The following is a 25690-nucleotide window of genomic DNA, read 5'->3' as shown; positions in this document are numbered from 1 at the left end:
TTTACTTGGTTTCAAAATAGTGTTAGAAATAAACTTAATAAATCATCATCAAGTACAATAGAAAGTCCAAGACACTGATAATGTAGATCTGCAAAATCAGTCCAGGCTGACTGTGCCTTTATATAAACATGAATTTACATTATACTTGTTAAAAGCACTTAAAACAATAAAGACATATTTGTCCAAATCAAAATGTATATTATGTAAATTAATTTTGTGAAGGTACACTTTCATTTTCAGGTTTATTCCTTTTTATATCAGTGCAAAAAAGCAAAGAAGTTAATTTACTGGAAGAACCATCTCCAACACTACAGTACATAGCAAAGCTACAGACATTTCTATGTATATAAAATTAGGTACAGCCTGTGCTTCAAAGTATTAGTCATAGAGATGAATTTAATCCAGTGGAAGAAGACTGAAGAAATGGAGGCATAGCTAATTAATTTTTAACTGGTGGTCAGCTTATTTCTGAGGGGAATGCCCAAATATTAGGTTTTCCCCCTGAAAATTACAATAAAATCAGCTCTGTATGATTGTTGAAATTAATCTTTCTCTTCTAAACAGTGAAAATAATCCACACTGTTTTCCACAGTTTGGAGGAGCTTGGCTGATCAACTGCTGGGGGAAATACAGGTCACATCAATGTAATGTTCCACACCGGCAGGTATCTGGGCCAACGCCTCTCGTGGCTCTCAGCATCACACCTGCTGTAACAGCAGGCAGGGGACACTGGAGGTTGACAAAGTAGGTGATTGTGTCCTTTTCTTCAGTTCAGCCAGGGAAGTTACAACTTGCAGACATATGAAATGTGTTTATTTCCTTATCTTCCTTTTTTGGTTTCACATTTGGTCTTTTTCCTTGTTGTGAAAGGCAGCAGACTTCTGTTTTCAGTGACTCACCAGCGTAGCTGGACCTATAAAACTGTGGCCTCCTCCATGGCATTTACCCACCTGAGTGAGGAGCAGATTTTACATTAGGTTAAAAAGCAGAATTAAAGGAAAGGTTCACAGTTTTTGAAGTGTGTTTTAAAACAATAGTCAGATACCCATATGAACATTGAAATAATCTAACCCTAACCCTTGCTATAGTCATTCCTCCTGTTTATACTGACTGAAAATCCCTTCATAATGCACACATGTTACAAGTGATAGGGGCAAAAAATCCACAGGCTTCTTTCTGTGCAAAAATGTATTTAAAAGTTTATCTGGACCTAATGTGAAGCTTCAGCCGCCCAGATGTGTCAAATCAAGTAGATGTATTTCAATGTTATACTCTATTTAGTGCCAGAGTCCCTGTTTTTGTTACTATACTTCCACCGCAGCTAAATAAGGAAATACTGTCCAGGGAAAAACAAGTAGGGACTTTGAAGCTACAAAGAATGTAAATTTGGCAGGTATCCCCATGATATGACCAACTCAGACTGAAGCCTCATTATAAACTTCTGATAAACTTTAAAAAGCATTTTACACGAAATTACTGTGTGGACATACTGTGGATCTGGGCCTCCATTACTTACAATAATCAGTATCAATAGGAGGAATGGCTACAGCGAGGAAAACCTCTTTCAGTGTTCATGTGGTCACCTGACTGCTGTTTTAAGACAGAATTGAAAAAGTATGAACCTATCCTTTAAACAGCTTAAACTGAAGTTGCACTAAAGAAGTAATCTCAGTCAGTTCCATCTACAAACTACCAACCCTGTCTCTGTCAGCAAATTTGGTGATGTTCCTGTTTCCACTTTAGTTGAGGGAACAATACTATTATGAGTTATGTCATTACATTAGCACAGTGTTTCAAAACACAGTAAGTTAGACTAGAATTTTTTACTTTAATTAAAATTTTAAATGATGTATTAGGGTAAATGTGCTTCTCACCTCTGGGCTGTGTGGTTGTCCTCTGCTTTAAAGGTGTAATATAAAGTGTGTTTGTGGTAAAGCTGGAAGACGTTGGCCTCCTCCTCTCCCCGTTGCTGGTCTGGCAGCTTCACTGTGAAACCCAACAAAGGCAGACTCTCCGAAGCTACCTTCTCCTGCAGACAGAACATTTGACAGGAGAAAAGAAATCTTAAGATAAAGCAATGTACCTGTGGGAATTTCTGCAGTTTTAATTATTTTTGGTCAGCTAATGGCTACAGCTAAAAGTCCTGCTAATGCCACCTCCCTGTATAAGATGAATGAATGAATATGTGTTGTTCAGGTTAAAGGGGAGTGCATATTTCCCCTCACCTCTTGGGCTCTGTAGGTGTAAAGCACCTTGTCTTTTAGGAGGAACCACAATCTCTTCCAGTTTCTCTTGCTCTTCTTGCTGCGATGTAGACTGCCACTAATGGAGCCCTCCTCTGACACCGTCATCTGCACAACATAGCAGTAAGAAGAGGCATTACCTATGGTATAGCTGTCAGTAATTGATCATACATTTAAACAGTGCCGTGTACATGGCTCCTGAACATGATGGAGGGTTACCTGGTTGAAGGACATGGTGCCTTTCCGATGTCTCCAAATGTTGGGAGGATGAATGTTTTGGAACACAGCAGAGAGTGGACGACTGGACCTGTTCAACCGTGGGCTGTTCTTACCTGACACAGACATGTCTCCCCCTGTTAAGACAGAGAACAGCTTTTAAACACGGCAAAGAACAGGGATGAGACTATGACACCCCCACTGACACACTAAATAACATAACAGATATGCAACTTTAATGTCTGAAGTAGGAGAATCTATGTTTATGTGTTGAACGATAGTGAGGTTATGCATGAATAACAATGGGAACTATACAGTTTCAGTAAATCAAAATGTATGTCTAAATGAAAGGAAAAATGCCCTTTTAACAATAATAATAATACATTTTATATGCACAGTGCTTTTAACAGCACTCAAAGACCCTTTACATGAACAGGGTCAATAAAAACGATAAAACCATACAGAATAAATAAAAGCACAATCAATAAAAGCAATGCAGAGAAGAAGAAACAAAAAAAAACCCTTTAAGATCACATCCCTGATCATATTGTGCACCTATTTAACAATATATGCCAAAAAAAACACTAACAACTTATTTGTATTCTCATATCAAAATGAAATGATGTTTTTTCAATCTTGTGTGCTTACATAGGCATGAACCAGCTAATTTCAACCAATAATATCATGACATCCACCAATCAATCAATCTTTAACGCTTAGCAGCACAGAACTAAGATTCATTATGACACGCTCAATTATCAACATTCAAATCAAACTTATCCTCACATTATGTCCTGCCTGTCTATCCTGTTTCACTCAAAAATACATCTCAATAAGGATGTTAGATACTGTCGAAATGCTGTTTCATCTGGGCTTTAAGATCTTGAAGCCAGTGTGGTGACTTAATTTTTTTTTTCAGAAATATGAAATAGATTAATGATATGGGCTATTTCAGTGAAGGAAAAGGAAAGTTCTACTAATATAACCTCAGTTTAGCATTTTTCTTTTGTTACATTAAATTATAGTTCACTATAACTATTATGCTATGATACATGTGGTGTATTTTCACTTGCGATGTATCACACTAGATTCATTTATGTAAATATTGACTTGGGTTTCATGTTTTAAAAAAAAACAGTTTTCACACCTCTCTTCTTTAGCTCGTTGTAACAGTGGTCACACACTTTGGCCATACGGTCCTTCATGTATTTCAGTGGATATCTGTTCCTCGAGCAGCTCCGGCAAACAATCTGTGTCAAGCAACATAAAGTCACCACAAGTGCAAAAAAGGAGTTCAGAGAACAGACGTCACCATAGAGCACAGCATTTTATTTGTGTCGGACTCACCCTGCCGCAGCCATGGCAGTGGTGTCTACGAAGAGTGAGGCTGAAATCTGAGGTGCAATTCATACACATCATCACTTGGGACACTGGAACAAGTGTAGGAGCTTTCTCTCCTAAAGACAGCCGCAGACGATCTCTGGCCTGAAACACACACGCACACAGAAACATAGTACTTTATCACACTGTGGAGACTGATGACCATGAGGTGTAATATATGTCTTATTCTGGGTGGGTGACGATAAGCATGACTGAAAAAAAAAGTTGTTGATTAATGAAATAATTGATTAATACAGAGAGGAATTTGCTCACCTCTCCTGGGCTGCTGTTGAATGCTACAGATCCTCTGGTATGTTCAGTTACGGCACGGCTCAAAGTGTAAAACCAGTCCTCTCTTTCGATGAAGGAACTGCAAAATGAACACAATAGTACCGAGTTTTAAAGTTTTGTAACCTTCTGTGATTGTGAAATAATTTTTTTAATCACAGGTGTTTAGTAGAAATGATCCATCATCCGCTATTTAAACAGGACACAGTACAGCGTGACCCACCTTGCAGACAAAGTGATGGAGATGTCTGTTCCTTCAATCCTCAGTGCATTTTGGACATCTTCTATGATAGGTTTACTGACCTGAGGAATCAATCAGTTATATGACAAATCAGACACATCAGAAAAACAGAGAAGCTAAGAACCAAAGGGCTCTGATAGCAGTCTAACAGTTGGGAACAATCCAAAAATAACAAATAGTGATTTTATACAAGTGTTGGAAAGACAGCAGATGTAAAGCTTTGATAACTCCTAATGCATTATGTGGTGAAAACTACATCCACAAAAGGCTGAAGGAAAATGGAGAGAAATTAGATATATTAGGAGACATAATGACAGGCTCTGACCTTCAGCTCGGTGAGTGACAGAGTGTTTTTCAGTCTGTATTTCCCATCCTGCTGAGGGTAGGTGTAGAGCAACATGTCGTTCATCTGAAAACAGACATATATAAGCAATCATAAGTCACTGTCAATCTGAAACACAGGAAAGTCATTTAATGATAAATGAAGATCAATGGTATGTTAAAAGCATGCAAAACATAAAATATCCAGCTCCCAAGACTTTGTCATTCATGTGGTGTATGTGCAGCAATTGTCCATTAGGTGGCACTGTAAGCTAATAGAACATTTTTACTTCTATTTGTTCATTTGGTTTCTACCAGACTGATTTTTTTTTTTTTACTAGAATAAGGTGGTACATAGTTAGAAAAGTAAACATGATTAGACACAAGCATGTATACACACTCATAATGGTAACCTAATGGAAACTTTCCCTAATACAATGGTGGCTTTCCCACCACCAACTCACATAATACACCTCAAATGTAGACACAAAATTTTAATTTTAATTTGAAACCCATACTGTGAATTTTTATGATCACATATCCATGAGATACTTGAGAAAATAGATGTCAAAGCTGATATCATACAGCATCATTAAGCTCTGTTTCATTTCCAGTGAATCATCATATTTCCTGTCCCTGTGTGTCTCAGTACCTTATTTAGGAAACTGGCAGCTCCTACAGACTTGTTTTATTATGTTCTGTCCAACATTAATAATAGCTGTGATGCAACATGTGATCATTGTCTGAGTGAATAAACTGGCTGGATAAAACTTTCACAGCAGCGATGATTACCCAACATTCCTTCAAGAGAGAAATTTACGACCTTTTTTAGTGTCGAGCCCAGACCACAAATTTAAAAACACTGCAGGAGGGGAAAACAGTCCACTTTGATGAGGCGTTTCATTTCTATTCTCTCTTGATTATAACATTTCAGAGCTATTTTTATGTTATGATTAAAAAACTGAATGTTTAATACAGCACGTCCTCTGTATGTTTAACTGGCTCTTTTTCAACATTCTGTCTTATGAAATAAATTACATTGTATTGACTCGACTGTGACAGATGGTGAAGAATGACCTTAATTATATTGTTACTGTTTCTATCAATTTGATCCATGTCCACTCCTGCTACATCCTCCTGTCTCCTGATTATTTTCACATTATATTAGTGAGCTGAAAGCACTGTCTATACTACACTTAAAGGACTGACGACACATTAAACTAATATTTAGCTGATCGAAATAAAGTCGTAAAAAGTTCACAGGTGTGTGGGTGCTTCAGTTTATAAGAAGCTGGTTTTGACCTTCCCTGTGCTGTCAGTAAAAAACTGGCTCAGGAAGTCGGCATTCAGAAACATCCTGCCAGGAAACCCTGTTCTTAATAGCGCCGTCTGGACATAGAAATAGACCAGACAGAAAAGGCCTGACTCTACATTTTACACAGATTTATTAGATATTAACAGAAATGAAATTGCTGTAATTTCCTGATGGGGCATATATAAATATGATTTTTAAAAATAAGACATTACATGCATAATGTGACAAAAAAGAAGAAACATTTACCAAAAACAGATGACGAGGCTGTCGACTCTTCCTGCTGACCTTCATCAGGGTGCCCTCCTTCACAAAAACCTGACAGAAAAAACATAAACAAAACTAAATCAGACTCAATGTGACTCACAAGTTATCTGATGATGATACACACTGGGGATCTGTAATAATTCATGTTGTTTTAGGCCAGGCCGGCTGGGGATTCCCAGCTGAATGACTGTGTAAAGGGCAACTCTTGGGTGGTGCAGGGCAGACAGGGTGGGCTGGCAAGCTTCACACAGAAACAATGCTGTTATCAGAGCCGTACCCTGCCAGGCTGCAGCAGTTCCCGCTGGCCACGAACACTGTACTCTATGTTGACCAGACGCAGCAAGTTCTCCTGAGACACACAGACAGACAAACACATAAAGAAAGGGAGAGAAAAATTAGAGGCCAAAATAGAAGAGAAGTGAGTGATGAAAGAGCATTACAAGAAAATCATTATACGTTCACCCATAACTATTATTGCTTGGCTATTTTCATGATACCCTTTATTATTAGGCTTTAGTTATCACCTGGATCAGACAGAACAAGTGTCATCATTTGGTGTGTGGCTCTAGAAATGCACCAAAAAACAAGACAAAGAATCTACAGCCATGCTGGTAACTCTTCCAGTCAGTCTTTGAGCAGAATGCTAATATAAAGATTTGCCATCTTAATCATTTTGCTAACATGCATGCTAACATTTATTAACTAGCAAAAAGCATGAAGTAGAGCTGAGGGTGATGGGATAATGTCATAGTTTTATAGGTTTTTGGTCATAAACCAGAATATTGGACAAATTAAATGATGATCATGACCTGTGATTGTGCAAGATAAAAAGTCAAGGGGGTCAACAAAGTAATTACTATTCATCCCACAGTGAATATTAATGTATTCAGAGCAATCTATCCAATAGTTTTCAAGAAATTTCACTCTAAACCTCAAATGTCGATCTGATGGTGGTGTTAAAACCAAAGTTGTTAAGGTACATTGTCTGAAAACTGAATGTTTTTTTCAAAAATGAGTGTTAATCTATCCAGATACTTGACTGTCTTGTTCTGTCTGTGCTTTAAAATCTGTGTAACTGAGCTTTGAGGTTGACAATAAGAAGATAAAAATTCTTCATACAGATCTTTGTTTGTTGTTACATAACAGTTGTATTGTGCCCACAAATGATACTTACCCCATCTTTTAAACTGTCATTCACTTGATCTGCAATGTCGGACACGATCACGACAGCAGCTGAATAAGACAAAACCAAAGAAAAAGGATGGAGATGAAACTTCATGTTAAATCTACTTTAAAAGATTGTTTAGCATGAACACATTAACACATTATCACTTTGTAAAGATAACACGGTTGACATGTTAGCAAAAACAAAAGCAGAGTTGGTGCTGTGGTGCCCTGTGAGTTTATCATTACATTCGGCCCTTTTCACATTTCATGTACAAATGTTTCCATTTTTAATAGGTTAGTGCTGCTTTGAGAAGTTAACACATAAACAATAAATATTCATAACTGCCTTAAGATGTGAGAGAAGTTACCTAATATAAAACTCAAAGTGAGTCAGGAGTCTGTACGTGTCTATACGCCTAGACTGTCTATCTGATCAGAGATAAAGAGATAGGGTTGCTGCAACTGGTCTTGTGATGAATTAAAAATTATGGTCTTCACACAGAAGACAGCTAAAATGACCACCTGGTGAGTCACCACCACAAACAAAGAAATCTAAATGGGCTCTCCCATGGCCATTTATCCATGCCAAATGAGCTCAATAAATCCCCAGCAAACACATAGCGTCAAACAGAGGCCAGTAAGGTTCTCCTGTGAGTCACAGAGAGACGCCTCTGCCCACATTGTTCTTATAACCTTTTTAATGTACCTTGGGTGTCTTCATACTCCTTAGAATCAGGGGAAAGGTTGTTCAGGTAATCTGTAAGAGGGGTGAAAGTAATGAATGCTTCCAAAGGGTTAAGAACAAAAACATATTATCAAGAAGGATACTGAGACTATCCTCACCAGTCAGGAGCATGCGGTACTGAGCCACACGTACAATGACCTGCAAGAGCTGATGTTTGAGAGAAACCTTTTCCCCAGCTGGACTCTGCTGCTGAGACAAAAACATTTTCTGTGTATCACTGATGTTCATTAGTGTCAGATTTACTGTAGGATATAACATGAACTGTAGCCAAACAACATGTCAGATAGTTGTACTTAGAAGCAAATTATACAACAGCACTGCACCGTTGAGCAGAATCACCTGTCAGATTTTAAGTGTGAACGAGAAAAACAAGTGCATGTCTGCATGTTTGTATGTGTGTGTGTTTAAGTGTGTTTGTATGTGTGTGTGTTTAAGTGTGTGTGTGTGTGTGTGTGTGTGTGTGTGTGTGTGTGTGTGCCACAATTGTGTATGATTCTATGGATCAACACCCTTAATGATGACTTTTCTCTCTCACTTTAAGGCCCACTTGCAGGCACTCAAAGTCATGTTTTAACTACTGCTTTTGTTTTTTTGGGAATGAACCCTCAGATTTTGATTAACAGGTTTAATTCTTAGGTGTGAAAGGACTATTTTATCAGTGTTTCACTTTTAAAAACCTAATGTGTAATGATGCAGCTACATTGACATTAATATTGTATACACAAAGAGTTTAGGATAATCTGAGGACTTTTAAACTCTAGTATGGCCTCTCTCTGCTCTGCAGGACTTACTGCCAAGTCTTTTCCTCAGTGGTCTATAAAGTTGAGGGAACATATTGGCCTTTGTCCATAAATGAGATGCATATATAGCATCAATGGATTTTCCACTGCAATCCAGCTAGATTACTACAAAAGGGAGCAATACGCTCTGCTAACAATCTCTGTGGAAACTAACAAAAAACCCAACAATCTCAGGCTCTGTAGTAACAGCTGGATGGACAATATTTGATTGTAAATTAAACAACAGATAATGAGGCAATGTTGCAACCTCCCTGTTGAACCTTTCAGCATGTTATTGTATTATCATATCCTATGTTCTTATATCTTTTACACTTTAAGCTTATCAGTTAATTAGCTTTTCTCACAAAACCTCTGGCTGACTGGTTCAAAAAACGGTCTTGTGTCTGCTCATTTAATTGAGGCTAATTATAGCTCCTCAGTAAAATGCATTAGTTCGTGGAAAATGCAAGATTCCCCTGTCTTTAAAGAAGAATTTTTTTTGTCGTTGTTCTTGGTGTCTTATGCCAAACATACAGTATTTGTTCATAACTTCTATATTTTTCCTCAGGGTGTCCTCTCAAATTTCTTTTAAAAGTGAAGGACGCCAAGTAGTTCCTCCTTTGAATTAAATTTCGACTTTTATTTACATAACTGTCTGTTTTTTTTGCTTTAAAGGCTTGCATCTCTTGCGTTTACACCAGGTCTCCTTTGTTTTGTCTTCCTCTCTCACACACACAAACATAGGTCAATACCACACTATACTTAGCCATCGCCATCTCTGCTAACACATGCACTTCATCTTTGTCATAGCACTTAAAACACACACACACACACACACACACACACACACACACACACACACAAACCCCTACAGTTTTTCCACTATATTGAAGTGTTTTAAATTCCAAATGTTCACAGTAATCTTGTTTTCAATTTTGCAGTTGTTCACACATTTATCCAAACCTTGAAATTGTATGTGCAAAAAAACAAAAAACAGGCTTTTTTGCTTTTCAATTAGAACATTGTTATTATAATAAAGTTTGAGTGTATATATTTTGTGGAGTGAGAGAAGCACTGTATTGTAGGTCTGACCTCAAACTGGTGAACGATGGCCGCAAAGGCAGGTGAAGTTCGGCAGCTTTCCTCCAGCAGGTTCATACTTCTGTCATAGTGACCAATATAAGTCGTAAAGACCAAGAACACTGCTTTCCTGGACAGGAAGATGTCTGCAATCCTTTGGCTTTCCTCCCTGAGGGGAAAAACAGTGGATGAAGGAGAGGCAGTCGTCCTCAGACAACATGTCATGCTTTCTGAGCTTCATTAATGTGTGCACTCTATGGAGCCGTAGAAGGAGAAGGACCGCCGTGATGCATATGATGTTTGTGCATGTGTGCGTGTCAGTATTCCTATTTAACAGCTTTAGACAGCGTACACATCTCACCAGTGTCGAATTCGATTCTCCAGCTCGGTGAGGATTCTGCGGTGCAGGGTGTAAACATCAGGCAGCTCATTGAGAATCTCCCAAAGCCTTTCTTCCTCCAACACAGGCTCCCCCTCATCCCCAACTGCTGCCACAACCGCCTCTCGAAAGTCCTGGCACACAGAGAGGGGTGTACAGTAAAGGTTATTTTTTGAGTAGTTTGTGTTCAACATTATACTTACTAAACTTCTAAGTTCTCTAAAGCCCCCCCCCTCCCATTTTTCCATGTCCTTCCTCTGCTGCTGTATACCAAGATAATATCTGACAGCAGAAAGTAGATGAGCTATTATATCAAGAAATCTCTGGGTAACTGGTTCAATCCTCACACCATAGGACTAAATCCAGGGAAGCAAGTGAAAGAGAGAGCACTTGTTCCTTCTTCAAAGCCACTACTACGGTGCCAGTGAACATGACACAAAGGCTCTAAATGCTCCAGTGGAGCTGCTCAGAGGCCAACAGATTAGACTGTCTTTGTACTCTGTAGATTTTAGGTGTGAATACGAATGAGTGTGGCACACTGGAAATGAGTGATCGTGATCAATAAATCTACTATGGTTGAATTATGAACAGACATACGACATAAATAGCATTTAATAAAAATGTATAAGATCATGAATTAAATTAAAATAACAGTAAATATAGTGTGCACCTGCTAAAAACATACATAACATCAATTACATTGTAACATCTTTTATATATGTAAAAAAAATGGTATAAGATGGTACAATTTTTTTTTCATTGAAAAGAGGGGGGCATCTTATACACCGGTATGTCCTATTCACCAGTAAAATGCAGCTAGAGGTTGGATCTGGATATGATAATAGGTATGTTAAAGGCCATCCACACTAAGAATGATAACTGTAACAATAACTTGATGTGAGCGTCCACACTTATGAAGTATAACGTCCCCGCTCCAGATGTGTCTGCAGCTAATTAAAATAGATAGACTATTGATGACCTGTTAATGCTATGCTGTACAGAAAAATTAAAAATTAAACCGGGTGGGTGCACTGGTCAGTGCTGATCCAGTGTGTTGATCAGAAGTATTTCATGACACTAGTTCGAGACTGCATGCAGCAGATGTTGAAGCGCATATGCAAAAGCGCACAGATGAGCAACTTTTATCCCGCTATTGCAACGATACACAGTATGAGCACACATTGAAGGACAAAAGATAATTACTAACTTTGTTGTTTTTCTGCTGGATGGAACAGAGGATGATGCTTTGTTTGACTCTGGGACTGACACAGAGTCTGAGGACAGTGTGCTTGGTGAGACTTACAGTGATGTTGAAGAGTTTTTTTGGGACTAGAGTAAACACACAGGTACACACTGTACTGTGTACTGTTACAAATACGTGAAGTTACTGTGTTCTTTTAAAAGACTTAATTGAAACTCATAGCCTAATCCGAACCCGGTCTGACTTACTATACTGGTCCATTTCAGTTAAGTAAATCATTACCAGACCTTTAACCATTAACCCGACTCACAGTTTCAAATAAATAGGTACTAGTACATTCAAATGAACCGGCATGTAATTTTTTAAAAAGCGTTATACACCAGTTTTACGGTAATAAAACAGCTTGAGGCAGCCAAACAGTAAGACATGTTAACATTTGAGATTATTACCAATATCATTTCATCATTGTCACATACTACTGAAACATAGCCTTCTCAGGCTATATATGCCTGCTCAATATATAAAATCTTGAAAGGACTAGCACCACCCCCATTGTCTGATTATGTCAAACAGAAAGACAACAACAACTACACCACTAGGGCCACTACAAAAGGGGACTGTATAATCCCACTCAGACGCACCGCGTGTGGACAGTCAGTACTTTCCGTTGCAGGTTGTCACATCTGGAACAGCTTACCGTCCATGATACGGGACTGTAACACGTATGCCACATTCAAATTACATCTAAAGAAGTGGCTTAAAAATAACCAAATCTGTAATCACTGTTAATGTGCAATGCCTGTTTTGCTTGTTTGCTTCTTTATTTTATTTTTTATTTTTTTATCTTACTTATTATTCTTTATTTATTTTTACTTAATTATAATACTTATTATTATTACTTTTCTTCTTTTTTTTTATTTATTTCTTTTTTTTATTGTGTACTTGTAACTGACAGCACTTGGAAATCAGCACTACAGCACTTTAACCCCTCAAATGTCCATATATCTACCACTGTCATTCATTATGATCAATAAAAACCACAATAACACCTATGTACCGGATTGTGCATTGCTGCAATCTCACACTCCATACACACCCCAAGCAATCCCTTTTCCCCTCTGATCACTACTCAGCTGCAATTAGAAACACAGTATAAAGCTTAAACAAGCACAATGTACCAAAGCAACATGAAGTGTGCAATACTATTTTAATGTGTCGCTGGATGACTTATACTGTGACGCTATGACTGTTGTGAATATTTATTGTAATTGCATCGTATTTATTATGTGTAATGTAGTTAATTTTAATTTCAATTTTAGGAATTATGCCGGTAACATCTGGCAGAGGGACCACCAATGGAAATCAGCCCTTGGCTGCAATTGGATACATTTATGTTTTTAGTTCTCTGAAAATGTATAATGATGTACATTGTCCCTGTGGAAAAATAAATATTTAAAATATAGCTATAGAATCTAATCCTGAGCAGCAGAGCATTACCAGCCTTTCTTTCACATGTAACTCTGCAACTCCAACTCTACAGAGATCTGACTAAAGAGTCAACTTAAGAGAATACAGACATCACTTACTTCCTGGAGAAGCTTGAGGGCTTTCACGTGCCTGTGAACAGAAAAATATACAAACAATTCAACACTGATTCTGCCTTACAGGCAAAAATATTTGATATGAAAAATGTGTTTACACATAACTTACACTCTCTCGGTATCCACCAGTTCTTTGGCGATGTAAAAGGCTCGGGATCGACCGTCAGGCTGTAATCATATGATTTATTTGTAAATAAACCCAGGCTTAGAGGAACTAAAGCATTTTGGCACCAGTTCAATAAATATAGCTAACGCCCCACCTCCACATTGTTTCCAAGTGGCAATCAAATTCTAAATAATGAGGACAGCCTTGTAGGAGCACATTAACCTCCATTAACCTGCATTAAAATCCTGGCAGTTGAGGGCAATTTTGTGACTGCTCAAGATAAAATTTAGTTTTATTCTGTTGTTCTATTCAGCAAATATGATTTCATTTCCATTTGGAAGATCTTGAAAAACGATGGTACCAAAGAAAACAAATGAAATCCCTTTTCAAAGGATAGAGGGTAATATAGGTCCTTGATAAAAGCAATGGAAAATAGGAAAGACTGAGACACTCAATGATTTAAGTTCTTTTTCTTCCCACTTAGGTTATCTAAAATATGAGTCTACTATTGCAACAAACACCATCTTTTCTACATTAAAATCATTATGTGCCTCACTACAAAAGCTCAAGCCATATGTGTCAAATTTGTACCTGTCTGTCATAATTACTGTCTCCACCTCCGTCTTCTTCCTCAGAGGTGCGTCCTTGGTCTTCATCAGCTGCCGTCTCTCCCTTGACATCAACCACTAAACCAGCCTGTGGACCAACGGCCAACGAACACACATTGTAGGCTTCTGTGTAGGCACTAGGAAGAAAGAAAGGATACTCTGGATAAATATAGCATACACACAATAAAGCATAAAATAAATCATTGTGTAGACACAAAGACAAACAATGTGGTGCTGTGGCATCCTGTACGTGATAAATACATTACTAGGCACGTATATCAGCCTTAGTTTGGACATGACTGGTGAGCAGTCAAGGATTTATCCTTCTCTGTTTGTCTAATTCTAATTATTTTTAGGCACCAGCAAAATGTGAAAATATTCAGTATTTCAGAAAAAGAAAAGAGAAAAGCCAGAAAATAAACCTTATACTTGTGAGAGAGGAATGTGTGTTCTTCTTTTTAATTCCTTTAATTATCTTTTGACCACTGTGGGGGGGGGGCTTCCCAAACCCATGATTGAAAGTCGTTGGTGTAGTCTGTAACGTAGCATGTCCACAAATATGACTTGTGGCTTTATTATATGAACTATATTCTCCCCTAAAACCTTCATTCATGTGAGAATAAATCAGATGAGTTTCATTTAGCCATAAGGCTGTCTTTATGGTCCTTTATGGTTCTCTACATTGAAATATCACCATAATAAACATATTCAGCAATTGGAGCTAATGTGAATAGATAAAATGTTGCAGATCTACAGAAACCAATAAACGGATCCCAAAAGGCCTGCAGTGACAACTGTACCCAACCAGGGATGCATGTCAGTATTTTATGCTACAAGATTCTCTTCTGCAAGGAGAGAATGAATGAATATGCTAACGGCTGCAGCTCAGTGGGAAGTGTAATGTGTGCAAATAAAACAGTTTAAGTTACAGTAGTGATGCAGTATACCTCTATGTGACCAATTGCTTTGCCAATGTTCCTGCCATGTTTCACTCCAAGCACCAATGGATTTAACCCCACTGAGATGCAAATTAGCTACATATGAACAACATATGTGAGCAATTCAGACCTCTGCATCATACACATTAGAGCTGCATGGCCCATTACTGCTCACTGGATCAAACTTTGGATGTGGTACCAGGGGGTGTTTGAAACACAAACTACACGCACACGTTTCTATAATGCTGGTTTTTATATCACTTCCAAAGAAACTGCTGCTGTCACTTCTCACACTGCTGCTATGTTGTATGAAGGCCCACAGCAAAATCTATGAAGATAAATTACAGAGGGAGATAAAAATATATAAATTCTCGTTTTGCCTCAGGTTGATGGGTGAGCCTATGGGTTCCAGTAATAACAGGGATGAGGGCATATATGCCAATTAATTCCAAACTATCTACTAATGTTGCCGCTTCAGGCTATTGCAAATCTAACAGCCTCAACCACTGACACTATATCCGCCTGGATATTGCTGTGCTGTGATGACAGCCGCTGTATTTCCTCAAACAATGTGGAGAAAATCACAATTACACCACTGTCTTTGTTGACTATTAGAACAGAAAACAGAAGTATATGAAATGTAACCCTAACCCTAACAGTAAATTAGATGTCTTCAATCTTTCACTGACCTTTTAACTCTTACTTCCCTTAATTTACATGAACTATAGTATGTGGACCTTCAGATTTGATTGGTTCATAACCACGATTACATGGTATCAACACAACAAACAATGCAGTAATGACAAAACAATGGCACTGGAGTGCAACATAAATTACTACGGTAAGTCATTCTTAAAAATACACTGAATTTACATATTTTAGGCTTATTTGACTGTAATAACAGATTAAATTTAAAGTAGAAACTTGATTTAGATCATGCTTTGATGTACCTACCCACATTAAATGATTAATACACTGAAAAAAGTGACACTGGCACTTATTACAACAACAAATATGAACTTCAAAGGCTAAATAGATTTCTCAAAGTGGAAAAAATGAATTAAAATCTACAAACATGAGAAAAATAAGGGACATAATCCTCATGTAGAGTGCTTTAACCCACAAGATGGAGGCACTAGTACTGTGGAGCAAAGGGTAGAATGAAGTATGTGTATTTACTTTTTTTTAATGTAATCCAAAAATGTAATCCTTTTTTCTACATTCAATATTTTAGAGCTGTTGTTGTGTAGTTCCTCTTACACGTATAACCAAAACCGTTGACTACACATGATGAGAAGGGCGCATTGCAGAGTGCAAATGCGTACTACTGAGAACATACTGACATTGTATCTGTTCCTTACTAGGTAGAGAAGAGCAATGACTCCAAAATGCTCTGACTATTAATCATCCTGAGCGGCCTGTATGATATGGGCACAGCCAACTGGAATGCAGGGGGGATGGGTTAATGTAAGCACAGCATGGCTGATCATACCAGCAAACACTGTATCAGCACAGCAGGGAGGTGAGAGGCTTTACTGGATACATCAACAGAGAAGTCTGTTTCTGCACCGTTTCTCTAAACAGATGATTTATGAATGAAGCCTCCTCAACACTACCACTAGCATTTCCCCCTCTACCACCCAACATGTCCCAACATCACACAGCTGGGGTTTAGCATATCTCACTGCAATGCAAGAGGGAAGTTCCTGCACTTTCCTCCTTAACCATGACCACCACATCTATGTCTGCTGTGATAACACCATCAGGGGACTCAACATAGTATATATAAATCCTATGCCCCAGGGGCATTGTTAAACCCACACATTGACCGAACAGTAATAAAAAAAGACTAGTGCTCAGTGTAAGGATTTCTAATATTATGTCCAGCTGCATCTATCTACATGAACACACACTTACACAAAGACATGTTACCTTTCTGCTTCCTGCTCAGATGACTGAGTTTTCCTCTCAAACCCAGGGAGGCTGCTCATGTCCACATAACCATCTGTCTCATTGGCGGATGTAAGCACCCGTGTAGGACGATCAAAGAAAGCAGTGAATGGCCCTTGCCGAACTGGCCTGCGCTGTGGGACCTGAAGGTTTTCATAGTCCGAGCTGATAGCAGGAACATTCTCGTAGTCTGAGGTATCTGTGTTGGGGAAAGAGATGGAGCGGGGCTTGGTGAGGGGAAGAGGTATGAAAGGCACACGGGAGCGGTCCTCAAAGGACTCAACCCGGACGACACTGCGGTTAAGAAAGGCCACAGAGTTCCCTTTCGTTTTGCTTTCCTTGTAGAACAAGAAGGACGAGGCTGGCTCAATTGAACCTTTACTGGCAGAACGTGAGTTGAGATGTGGAGAACTACTTATGCTGCGACTATCTAAATCCAGCAGTCTGCTAGGTATGTGGTGGCCGGACTCTGGTGAGGACTTCAAGGAGGATGGACTGACATCCACTACAGACTTGCTCTCTGTTTTCCGCCTAAACTTGAGCATCAGGAAGCGCTTAATGGAGGATTTCTTCTTCCTGTTTTTCTCTGATGAGTCTCCTTCAATTAGAAGTGAGGGGGAGCTTTTTGTGATGGGTTTTTTGGTGATGTAGGCCAGCTCAAACGGAGGAGGGATATCCACCACAGATGTCGGTGTGGAGAGGCCGCTGGATGATAGAGGCGAGCACCTGGAGAAGCTTCCAGACGAACAAATGGCACCTCTCTGCCTTGGAGATCCTTCACTGTCTTTATAGACAGACAGAGGCATGTCCTGCCCCTCCATGGAGAGGGAGCGGGGGTACAAGGACAAATAGTGGGGTTTGGAGTAGCTCTTGTGCCGCATCGTGCTTAACAGGGGGCTGCTGCTCATTGCAGGTCCAGTGTGGCTGAATCCACTCGTGCAGGGTCTCTGAACAAACTGCACCCCTCCTATTTCATTGACACTGTTATTCATGCGCTGTGACAGTGAGCCAGAGCGCATCCCTGCTGTCCTCTTGTCAAAAGGAAAAATATTTTCACCCCCCGAAGGATACCTTGGATCCTCATAAACATGCTCATCACTGATGTCCTGCTCTGTATCAGTGGTATCATCCACAAACGGTACTATGTGACCCTCCATATCGTCCTCGTCTCTGAAGACATCAGAGTCATTTGGAGAAAGCAACTGGCTATCTGAGAGAGAGGAGGTCAGCGAGGTGTCAGTGTCTGCTGGCACTGAGATGGATACCAGCCTGAACCTCGGCTGATAATCCAAATTATTATCCAAATTATTCAACAAAGCCTCCACAGTCTGAGCTTTGTGCTCTTCAGTTCTCACCAACACCCTTTCTTGATATGCTCTTACCTTGTTCTTGTCACTATGACCAATCTCCACATAATTCTCAGAAGATACATACTGTTTTTGCCCATTTTCTTCTATTTCACAACTCATGAAGTCTTTACTGCTAATTTGATATTTCCCAGTTGATGCTCCACCGTTGGTTACAGGCAAAAGCCTGTGTGGTGTGAGCGGACTCTCTGGTCGTCCATGAGTATTGTTATTTTTTGGGATCATAACATCCTCTGAAGAGACATAATAAGGCTCTTGGGTTTGATCATCGTCTAAGGCAACATGTCTCTTAGTTGTGTTACAGAGCTTTTTCTGGTCTTCAGGGACAAAATCATAAAATCTGACATTCTGTTCATTGGTAACCATTTCCTTAATTTCATGGCCACACCTCAGCTTCAGGATGTTACAAGTGATGTTGCAGTCTGGAGCAGCTTCCTCTTCTTTCTCCTCTCCCTCTGTGAGAAAACTTTCCTGGGTATCAGCGTCCTGCATGTTTTCACTGGTGAGTAGAGCAGGTTCGTCTGTGAGAGACTCGGTTAAATCATCTGCTGTCCAGTCACCTGTTTCCTCCTCCTTGGTTTGGGGTCTTTCCTGCCTCTCCTTTGTGTTTCCATCCTCCAGCTCAGGCACTTTTTCAGCAGAATAAGAACCTGCCTCCTGATCAAGGCTATTGACCGAAATGTCTCCCATTGAGAGGCCATCTGTGTCAGCCAATGCCTCGCCTGCATCACAACCTTCAGCATCCATGTCCTCCGTCACATCTGTGTCAACCATCTCCACCACATCCTCGGAGTTGGCAGTGAGTCCAGCATCACTGACCCACAGAGTTTCCAGTGAGTCCACCTCCTCTGTCAAGGCACTGTCAGTCAGTCTCCAGTCCTCATCCATCTTCAGACTCTTGTCTTCTTCCTTTTCCTCCTCTGCCACCTCCAGTCCCTTCTGTGACACATTTTTCAAATCTTGTCGTGGTGACTCAAGGATGCAGGTGTTAAATTGGTTCAGTGATGACAATCTGTCTGCGGTCACTTTGTTTAGACCATTTTCTGCCTCTTGGTCAGGCTCACCATCTGTCATTAACGAGCTGCCGTTGATGCATCCTCCCTGGCTGCCTGAGAAGAAGAGGTCCCTACCATTAAGCTCCAGTGTGACTTTTGGTTTTGGGGCTATAGAAGGTTTGGGACCCCTGGCTGCAGACATGAGAGGGGAGGACAGCTTCAGGCTGGCGTGACAAACAAACCTTGGCTTTGGAGCAACAGAAGGCTTGGTGCAGTCTGAAAGAACAACAGGAAAAGGAAACTGTAAGATTATGTGCTTTAAAATAGCTTTCAGGTCATTTGTATTGTGTTCCTGTGACCTAAAACTGCACCAAATGTAACTGTGTGTGTAATCGTTACATTAGATGCAAACTGATGTTTTCCTTGTGGTCGCAGTTTGACCATTTTCTTAACAAAATATGAACAATATTTCTAAAATCCCATTGAGGTCATCTTCTACGCAAATCAGCTGAAAGCTTTCCACACAATTTTCATGAATACAGCAGCTGTTAAAAACATGAAAATTTGAAACTAGAAAAGTATAATGAAAGAATGTAAATGAGTATTGTATGCTTTTACACCCTTTGGGAAAGAATACAAAAAATCTGAGGGATTTCCCTGACTCACTTCCTGTGATTGAAGTGTGAGAAACCCCTCTCAGGGTTAGCCGCCTTTACTTCTTTTAAAGTAATAATGAATGCAACAAAGACAATGACAGAAAGCAAATCATGTAAAAGGCTACTAGTAGATTTAATACTAAATCCCAACAAATTATCACTTTCAGGGAAGGAGCTGAAATGAGGTGGTTTAGCATGATCTCTTTAACAACTTAGGTTTTTCCAATTTTCTTGAAGCTAACAATGCAATCAGCGTCTTTACATAGGCTATATTATGATCATTTAAGCTCCAAATCAGAATACACAAACACATGTTGGTATAAAACTGGCAATTGAGATTTGTGGATGGATTAAAATGATTTGCACACCCAAATGTGCTCAACTGGTGCTAAATGACAATGGAATCTTTTTTTTAATCATATCAGTAGGAGTTCAATGTGAATAATTTATCACACTTAGACATCAAGAAACATTACGTTTAATACATTGTGGTTTTCTTCCCATCCTGCTGCTGCCGCCGCTTGATTCACCATTTATTTACAGAAATGTAGGAGCAGAAATAATTGGTCAAAAATTCAAACTAAAACTACTAATAGGCCTACTCACTTGCTCAAAATATATCAGCATCGAACACACAGTGAAAAAGGTGAGTAAGACCAACAGTTTAAACCCCTCTCCTTTAAAATAAACGATCTCACCTGTGTTCATTTTGGCGACACGACCATCTCCAACATCTCGTCCACAAAAGCAGCTTCGACGCAAGAAATTTTAAAATACCATATGAGAAACCGGATCAAACTCTGTTGAACTGTCCAGACAGAGAGTAAGTGTGGGTGAACACAGCTCAGTCTGTCTTCCTGTGAGAGTGAAACGCTGCTCAGCTGATCCGTTTGTGCGTCCTAAAGCGCGCAGGACGCGACTGGAAATCAAATGGAGAGAGGCTCCGCTCCCCATCTCAGCACAGGCTCTAGGATCCCTCTTACAAATGTTAACATCAGACAACAACTGAATTTCAAGGCTGATTATTATTTAATATCAGTTGTTACAGTAGTTGGTTAAATGCTACACAGGGAATATTTCGTGGTAAAAAGTGAGTCACAGCTTTTTTACAGACACAATTCAGAAAATCAGATTTACAATAAAACATTAACATTGCAGCAGTTTTCACTACACTGCATCAACGAACACAACAAAATAATACATTATTATTGATTTATGAATTATTAATACCAGTTATTAGTTAATAATAAATAATGAACCATGTTTTAATAGATCAGTTTTAAGCATTTAACATTTAAACATAGTGAGTTTGCAATTATTCATTAACCATTAGAAAACCTATTTGTCAATTGTGTCCTTTTGTTTTCATCTTAAAAAACAACGTATGCTTCATGAGTCCCACAGTTTTGCCTCCACTAAAATGTTTTTGTCATTTGGTTAATTTAGGATTTTAATCAAGTTGTGATGCAGCATACTGAAAGGTGAAAACAATCCCAGTCGTGTCTGGCTAATATGATTGTAAAGTTTTACTCAGTGTTACTCATCATGTCTCATTAAAAAAGGGTATTTCTGACTTTAAATCCGCTCTCCTACAATGATAAAGCAGCCATGTTTCCCTGCACCCCCATCTGTCTGTCTGATTACTGTACCGCAGGTTCTTTTCTACATAACAGGAAACTGCTCTCCCAGTTTCCTGCACAACCCAACTTCACATCCTCAGTAGCTTATGGACATCATGGTCACATTTAACCCCTCGGTGAATTGACTGTGACTCACAGGCAGTGAGTTTATTTTTACTTTTGAATTGTGGTCAGCTGGTGAAGATTTGTTGCATAGAAAAAAAAATCTGTGCCAAGTAGGATGACCACAGTTGAACACACAGGAGCTTGAAGGTGGAGAGTGGCTCTGTCAGGGATAAACAAAGCAGCAGGAAGCAAAAAAGGGAATCCTGGCTGTGGATGTCATGCCTAAGAATGTCCATTTTCAGACTATAAAACATGAGCGTGATGAGATGTAATGTAATCCCTTTGTTACGTGCATTACAAATTACTCCCAGAAAGGCTAATCCCAGCCAAACAGCACACTGAAGCATACTGAGTATTTCCACAGAGCTGAAGCTTTCCCAAACACCACACAGAGGCTATCTGTGATGATGAGGCTATGCAACACACTGATGAGCCCTCTCTCATTTTATGCTTTAGGATCAAAGTTCAATTCACAGCTACACAAGGAAATTTTACGCACATTAGCCCTTAGCCACTGTCATACAATTGCAAACACATAATCTTTGATGGCTCCCTCATAATTTAGCATATTAATAAGCAGGTCATAGCATTTCATCCTTTCCCATACAACCCAACACAGAAAAAACTCTTACTGTTGAGTCTAAACAGAGTGTAAAGCTGCTCTCACTAAGCTTATGAACAGTTTTCACTAACAGTGAATGTTCGGCTCATTGAAAAACATGTGACTTGACCCTTTGGCCCCCTTTCTGTTGGTGCTATAATTGTTTTCATATTGAGTCAATAAAGGGGAGGAAAGTGGGCTCTGTGGTCTGCAGCATAAGAGAGTAATGACAGAACCCCTGACAAACATTGCCTATATGAAAGCATGTTTTGGGATGAGGAGGAGTCCCCATACACACAAACACAAAAAGAAAATGGATAAAGGATGAGGCTGTTATTGCCACCAAATCCCATGTAAAGACCACAACAAACAATTAGTTGGACTGCTCCTCAGTAATTTTTGACGTCCCCGCTCAGAATGTGCCTTTCTGTCACAGTCTGTTCTGCTCTTCTCCTGCTGCTGGTAAATTTCCATTCACCATACCCCTGCTCTACTCCTGCTATCAGCCACACCCACCTCATCAGTTAACTCTGTTCACCTGGGCTTCATCAGTAATCACCTGGACTCTCAGCTGCAACCGTATATGTAATCAAGCCAGTATGTATATGTATACTCCTGTTAGCCACTCACTCTTTGCAATTTGTACATACCAGACTTTCTAGCATTTATTCACAGACTGATTCCCTGGTTTCGACCGTGCTTGCGTTTGACCTCCTCTCCTCATGTCTACCCCGGTGAATGCACCAGCCTTCTGTCCCTGACCTTGAGTATCGCCTATTCCTGTTTGCCTGTGGCTGTGTGGTGTCCTCCGACTTCGATTCTGTCAGGAGAGCCCAGAACTTCCAGCTTGGTCAATCTCATGTCTGTGAGTGCTACTGGCATGATCTTACCTGCTGCAACTCTCTTTGGTGACCCTGAGCCCTGCCTGTTACCCTACACATTCTGTCTATACCTGTTCAGTAACCTTGCGGACTATAATAAAGATCATTTAACACTGCTCACTGGTGTTCTGTGCTGCAATTGGGTCCTACCACCTCCACCCATTACACTTTCAGCCCTAAACTAATTCACTTCCTAAAACAGCTGGACACTGCTGTGTTTTGCAGAAATTACTTGAACAAGAGTAATTTGTGCAATCGTTGGGGACTATTTTCAGTAGCAGATTACTACACATTCAGTGCTCTAATGAATCCTTAAATTAACAGGACCATTTCCCTTTGGCAGCTTGTGCTACATATCACAACCTCTTGTTTTTTTTGTACAGAAGTTCTTTGAGAAAGTAGTATAAAGTAAAGAGGTTGTGATATGGAGCACAAGAAGCTGGCAAAGCTAGCAAAGCATGCACAGTGATGAAAGTCATTCCAGAGACTGAAAATAACCATGATCTTTATGGTGAAGGAACATGTTACCCAGTGCAGAGGTGTGGCACATTGATGTGTTTTTAATAGTTTTTGGACAATAACAGAGGTCTAACGCCCACAGAGGACCAAGCTATATCCGCCTACAGACACAATACTTGTAATTAGGATGAGCTCACTGTTGGTTTGGCTCAGCACATGAGATTTGTTGACAGCAAGGAAAATATGGAAATCGCCAGCCAAATCCTTTAACTATCACAGCTGTGTTGCTTTGGAATGGGAGTGTGTTGGCTAATGCTTCTTTCTGTTCTACAGTACAACAATTGCATCCCGCTTCAAATCGAAGTGTGTGTGTCTGCAGTTCAGTTCAACACCTACATAATCAATAAATAATCCTTTATCTATTTGGATCTTTTTCCTAGCTACAGATCCAGGTCAGACATACTGTATCATGATATATTGTGTGTATATAGTTTATATATTGAACAATGTTGGTGTGTTTTTTGTGAGACAGATTAGAAAACTGTGTGAGCCATGTACAGTCAGATCCCTGAGGTCCATCTCTGTGTGTCTCCTGTTTGCGTCAGGCGAGGGAAGAGTGCGTCTCCTCCTCTCTCCTGCTCTGAGGTGAAAACAATAAGACTGTTGCTTAAAAAAGGAACTCCATCTTGATATACTCCTTCCTGTGACTGTTTTCAAGTCTTTCGGCAAAACTAGAGGGAGGGTGTGGTCGCCAAACTTAAAGGAGAATTCCAGTTATTTCAACCTTGGCCTCATTATCCCACTTTTTGAAATCATCTCGGTTAGGTTTACAAAATAGCTCACTAACCATATTGTACGTGTCTTTAGTTGGCTCACTCTTTGTTTGCATTCAATCACTTTGATTTTTAATTGGATTATTACTTAAGAACTACAGTAGTATCCATGAAGTCTATAAAAATTCAATGTATATTTATTTTTCTCTCATCATTTAATAATATAAATTATTTCAAATGGACTTAAGCAAACTTACAATATACATATCTTGGTTATGGACATCAACTCAAACACACCACACACAGAGAAACACAGATGTACATTTGTGTATCCTTGGAAAGTATTGTTGAAGTTGGCTACACTGAATCCTGTAAACTGAAGTTTTTGAACCAATAGGACGCAGGAACAAACGCTTGTGTCATGGCTATCTAAATTTAGTTTCCCTTCACATCGTGACGGGGAAGAAAACACAGCTGGAGGGTTGTTTTTGTTCTCCTGTGAGAACTTTCTGACAAGTGTACAATGGGATTTGTTTTTTGTTTTCTACATAGGAAAGTTGTAAAAATAAGATCGATGACATGACATACAGAAAAATGCTCACTATAAGCCATCTATTTTTATGGCATATACTATGTGAGTTGTTGTAATGTGTTTCAGTCTTTAGACAAAGTGCCATTTGCTTTCATGAGTTAATAATAACATCCCGTTTTCACACAGGACAATTGGAATATGTGCAGTAAAGAAATATTTTAACTACATATGAGACAATGTCTGTATTACTGTTAATCTGAAGTGCTTCATATTCTCTTTAACATGGGGAAAGCTTTTACATGTCCAAGGGTTTGTTTCCATTTATGCTGAAATAAGTCTGCAGCACAATGCAATTTAAAAAGTCAAATTTATTCATTGGCTTCGACTTTTAGCAGATTAATCACTGCTGATTTAAGTGACTGGTATTAATTGAAACTGAACAATATGTCCATCTGCCTCTTGTCATGGGGAGCAATAAGTTTAATGACCATATTCATGGGAGCACCGATCACACGTCCTTGTAAAACCACACTGGATTAACCTAAACTGACCCCCTGTCATAAGTGTTATGTGTCTTCAATAACATGTCAGTGTGTGTGTGTGTGTGTGTGTGTTTATATGCAATGGACAAGACATGTTTAACAGCTCAGGTGATGCACATCAATTTATAACAAGAATGCTAGCAACATCTGCGTAAAGACTTCTAAGATTTATTCAACAAACACTGAGATCAACACTTTATATTAATGTAAAGCAGCAAGTGTTACCTCTATTTTTTTCCCGGCAAAGACACCTTTATTTTAGCAGGAGAGAAAGGGGGGTGTGACATGCCAGCCAGAATTTGAACCGGGGTCAGCTG

The 25690-nt window shown here is 39.4% G+C and overlaps 1 protein-coding gene across 2 annotated transcripts; it reads right to left on the bottom strand.

The window, feature by feature from the left end:
- On the bottom strand, positions 1-20710 carry LOC128355144 (FYVE, RhoGEF and PH domain-containing protein 5-like). Of its 2 annotated transcripts, none has more exons than XM_053315363.1 (21): positions 20539-20710; positions 16805-19460; positions 13918-14071; positions 13330-13388; positions 13206-13236; positions 10401-10552; positions 10052-10208; positions 8279-8366; positions 8142-8192; positions 7443-7501; positions 6546-6617; positions 6251-6319; positions 4694-4777; positions 4351-4430; positions 4113-4209; positions 3807-3944; positions 3607-3709; positions 2463-2596; positions 2226-2351; positions 1875-2029; positions 1-950 (listed from the first exon to the last, which is right to left on the bottom strand). In XM_053315363.1, exons 1-21 carry the CDS (start codon positions 20546-20548, stop codon positions 914-916), a joined length of 4512 nt encoding a protein of 1503 aa, XP_053171338.1. In that variant the 5' UTR covers positions 20549-20710; the 3' UTR covers positions 1-913. The 2 variants fall into 2 exon arrangements, with proteins under 2 accessions (XP_053171338.1, XP_053171339.1); XM_053315364.1 differs by having other exon boundaries at positions 2253-2351.
- Between the last annotated feature and the right edge of the window lie 4980 nt (positions 20711-25690).

This window comes from Scomber japonicus, chromosome 3, assembly GCF_027409825.1.
Source record: "Scomber japonicus isolate fScoJap1 chromosome 3, fScoJap1.pri, whole genome shotgun sequence".
Classification (NCBI taxonomy): domain Eukaryota; kingdom Metazoa; phylum Chordata; class Actinopteri; order Scombriformes; family Scombridae; genus Scomber; species Scomber japonicus.
This window is presented reverse-complemented; position numbering and strand designations above follow the sequence as displayed.

Bases quoted from the DNA above. Each gene is read 5' to 3' on its own strand.
- LOC128355144 (XM_053315363.1), bottom strand. The intron at 13,389-13,917 runs GTACAAATTTGA...ATATGATTACAG, and splicing joins ACAGTAATTATGACAGACAG to CCTGACGGTCGATCCCGAGC. The intron at 4,431-4,693 runs GTCAGAGCCTGT...TTGATTCCTCAG, and splicing joins TGTCACTCACCGAGCTGAAG to GTCAGTAAACCTATCATAGA.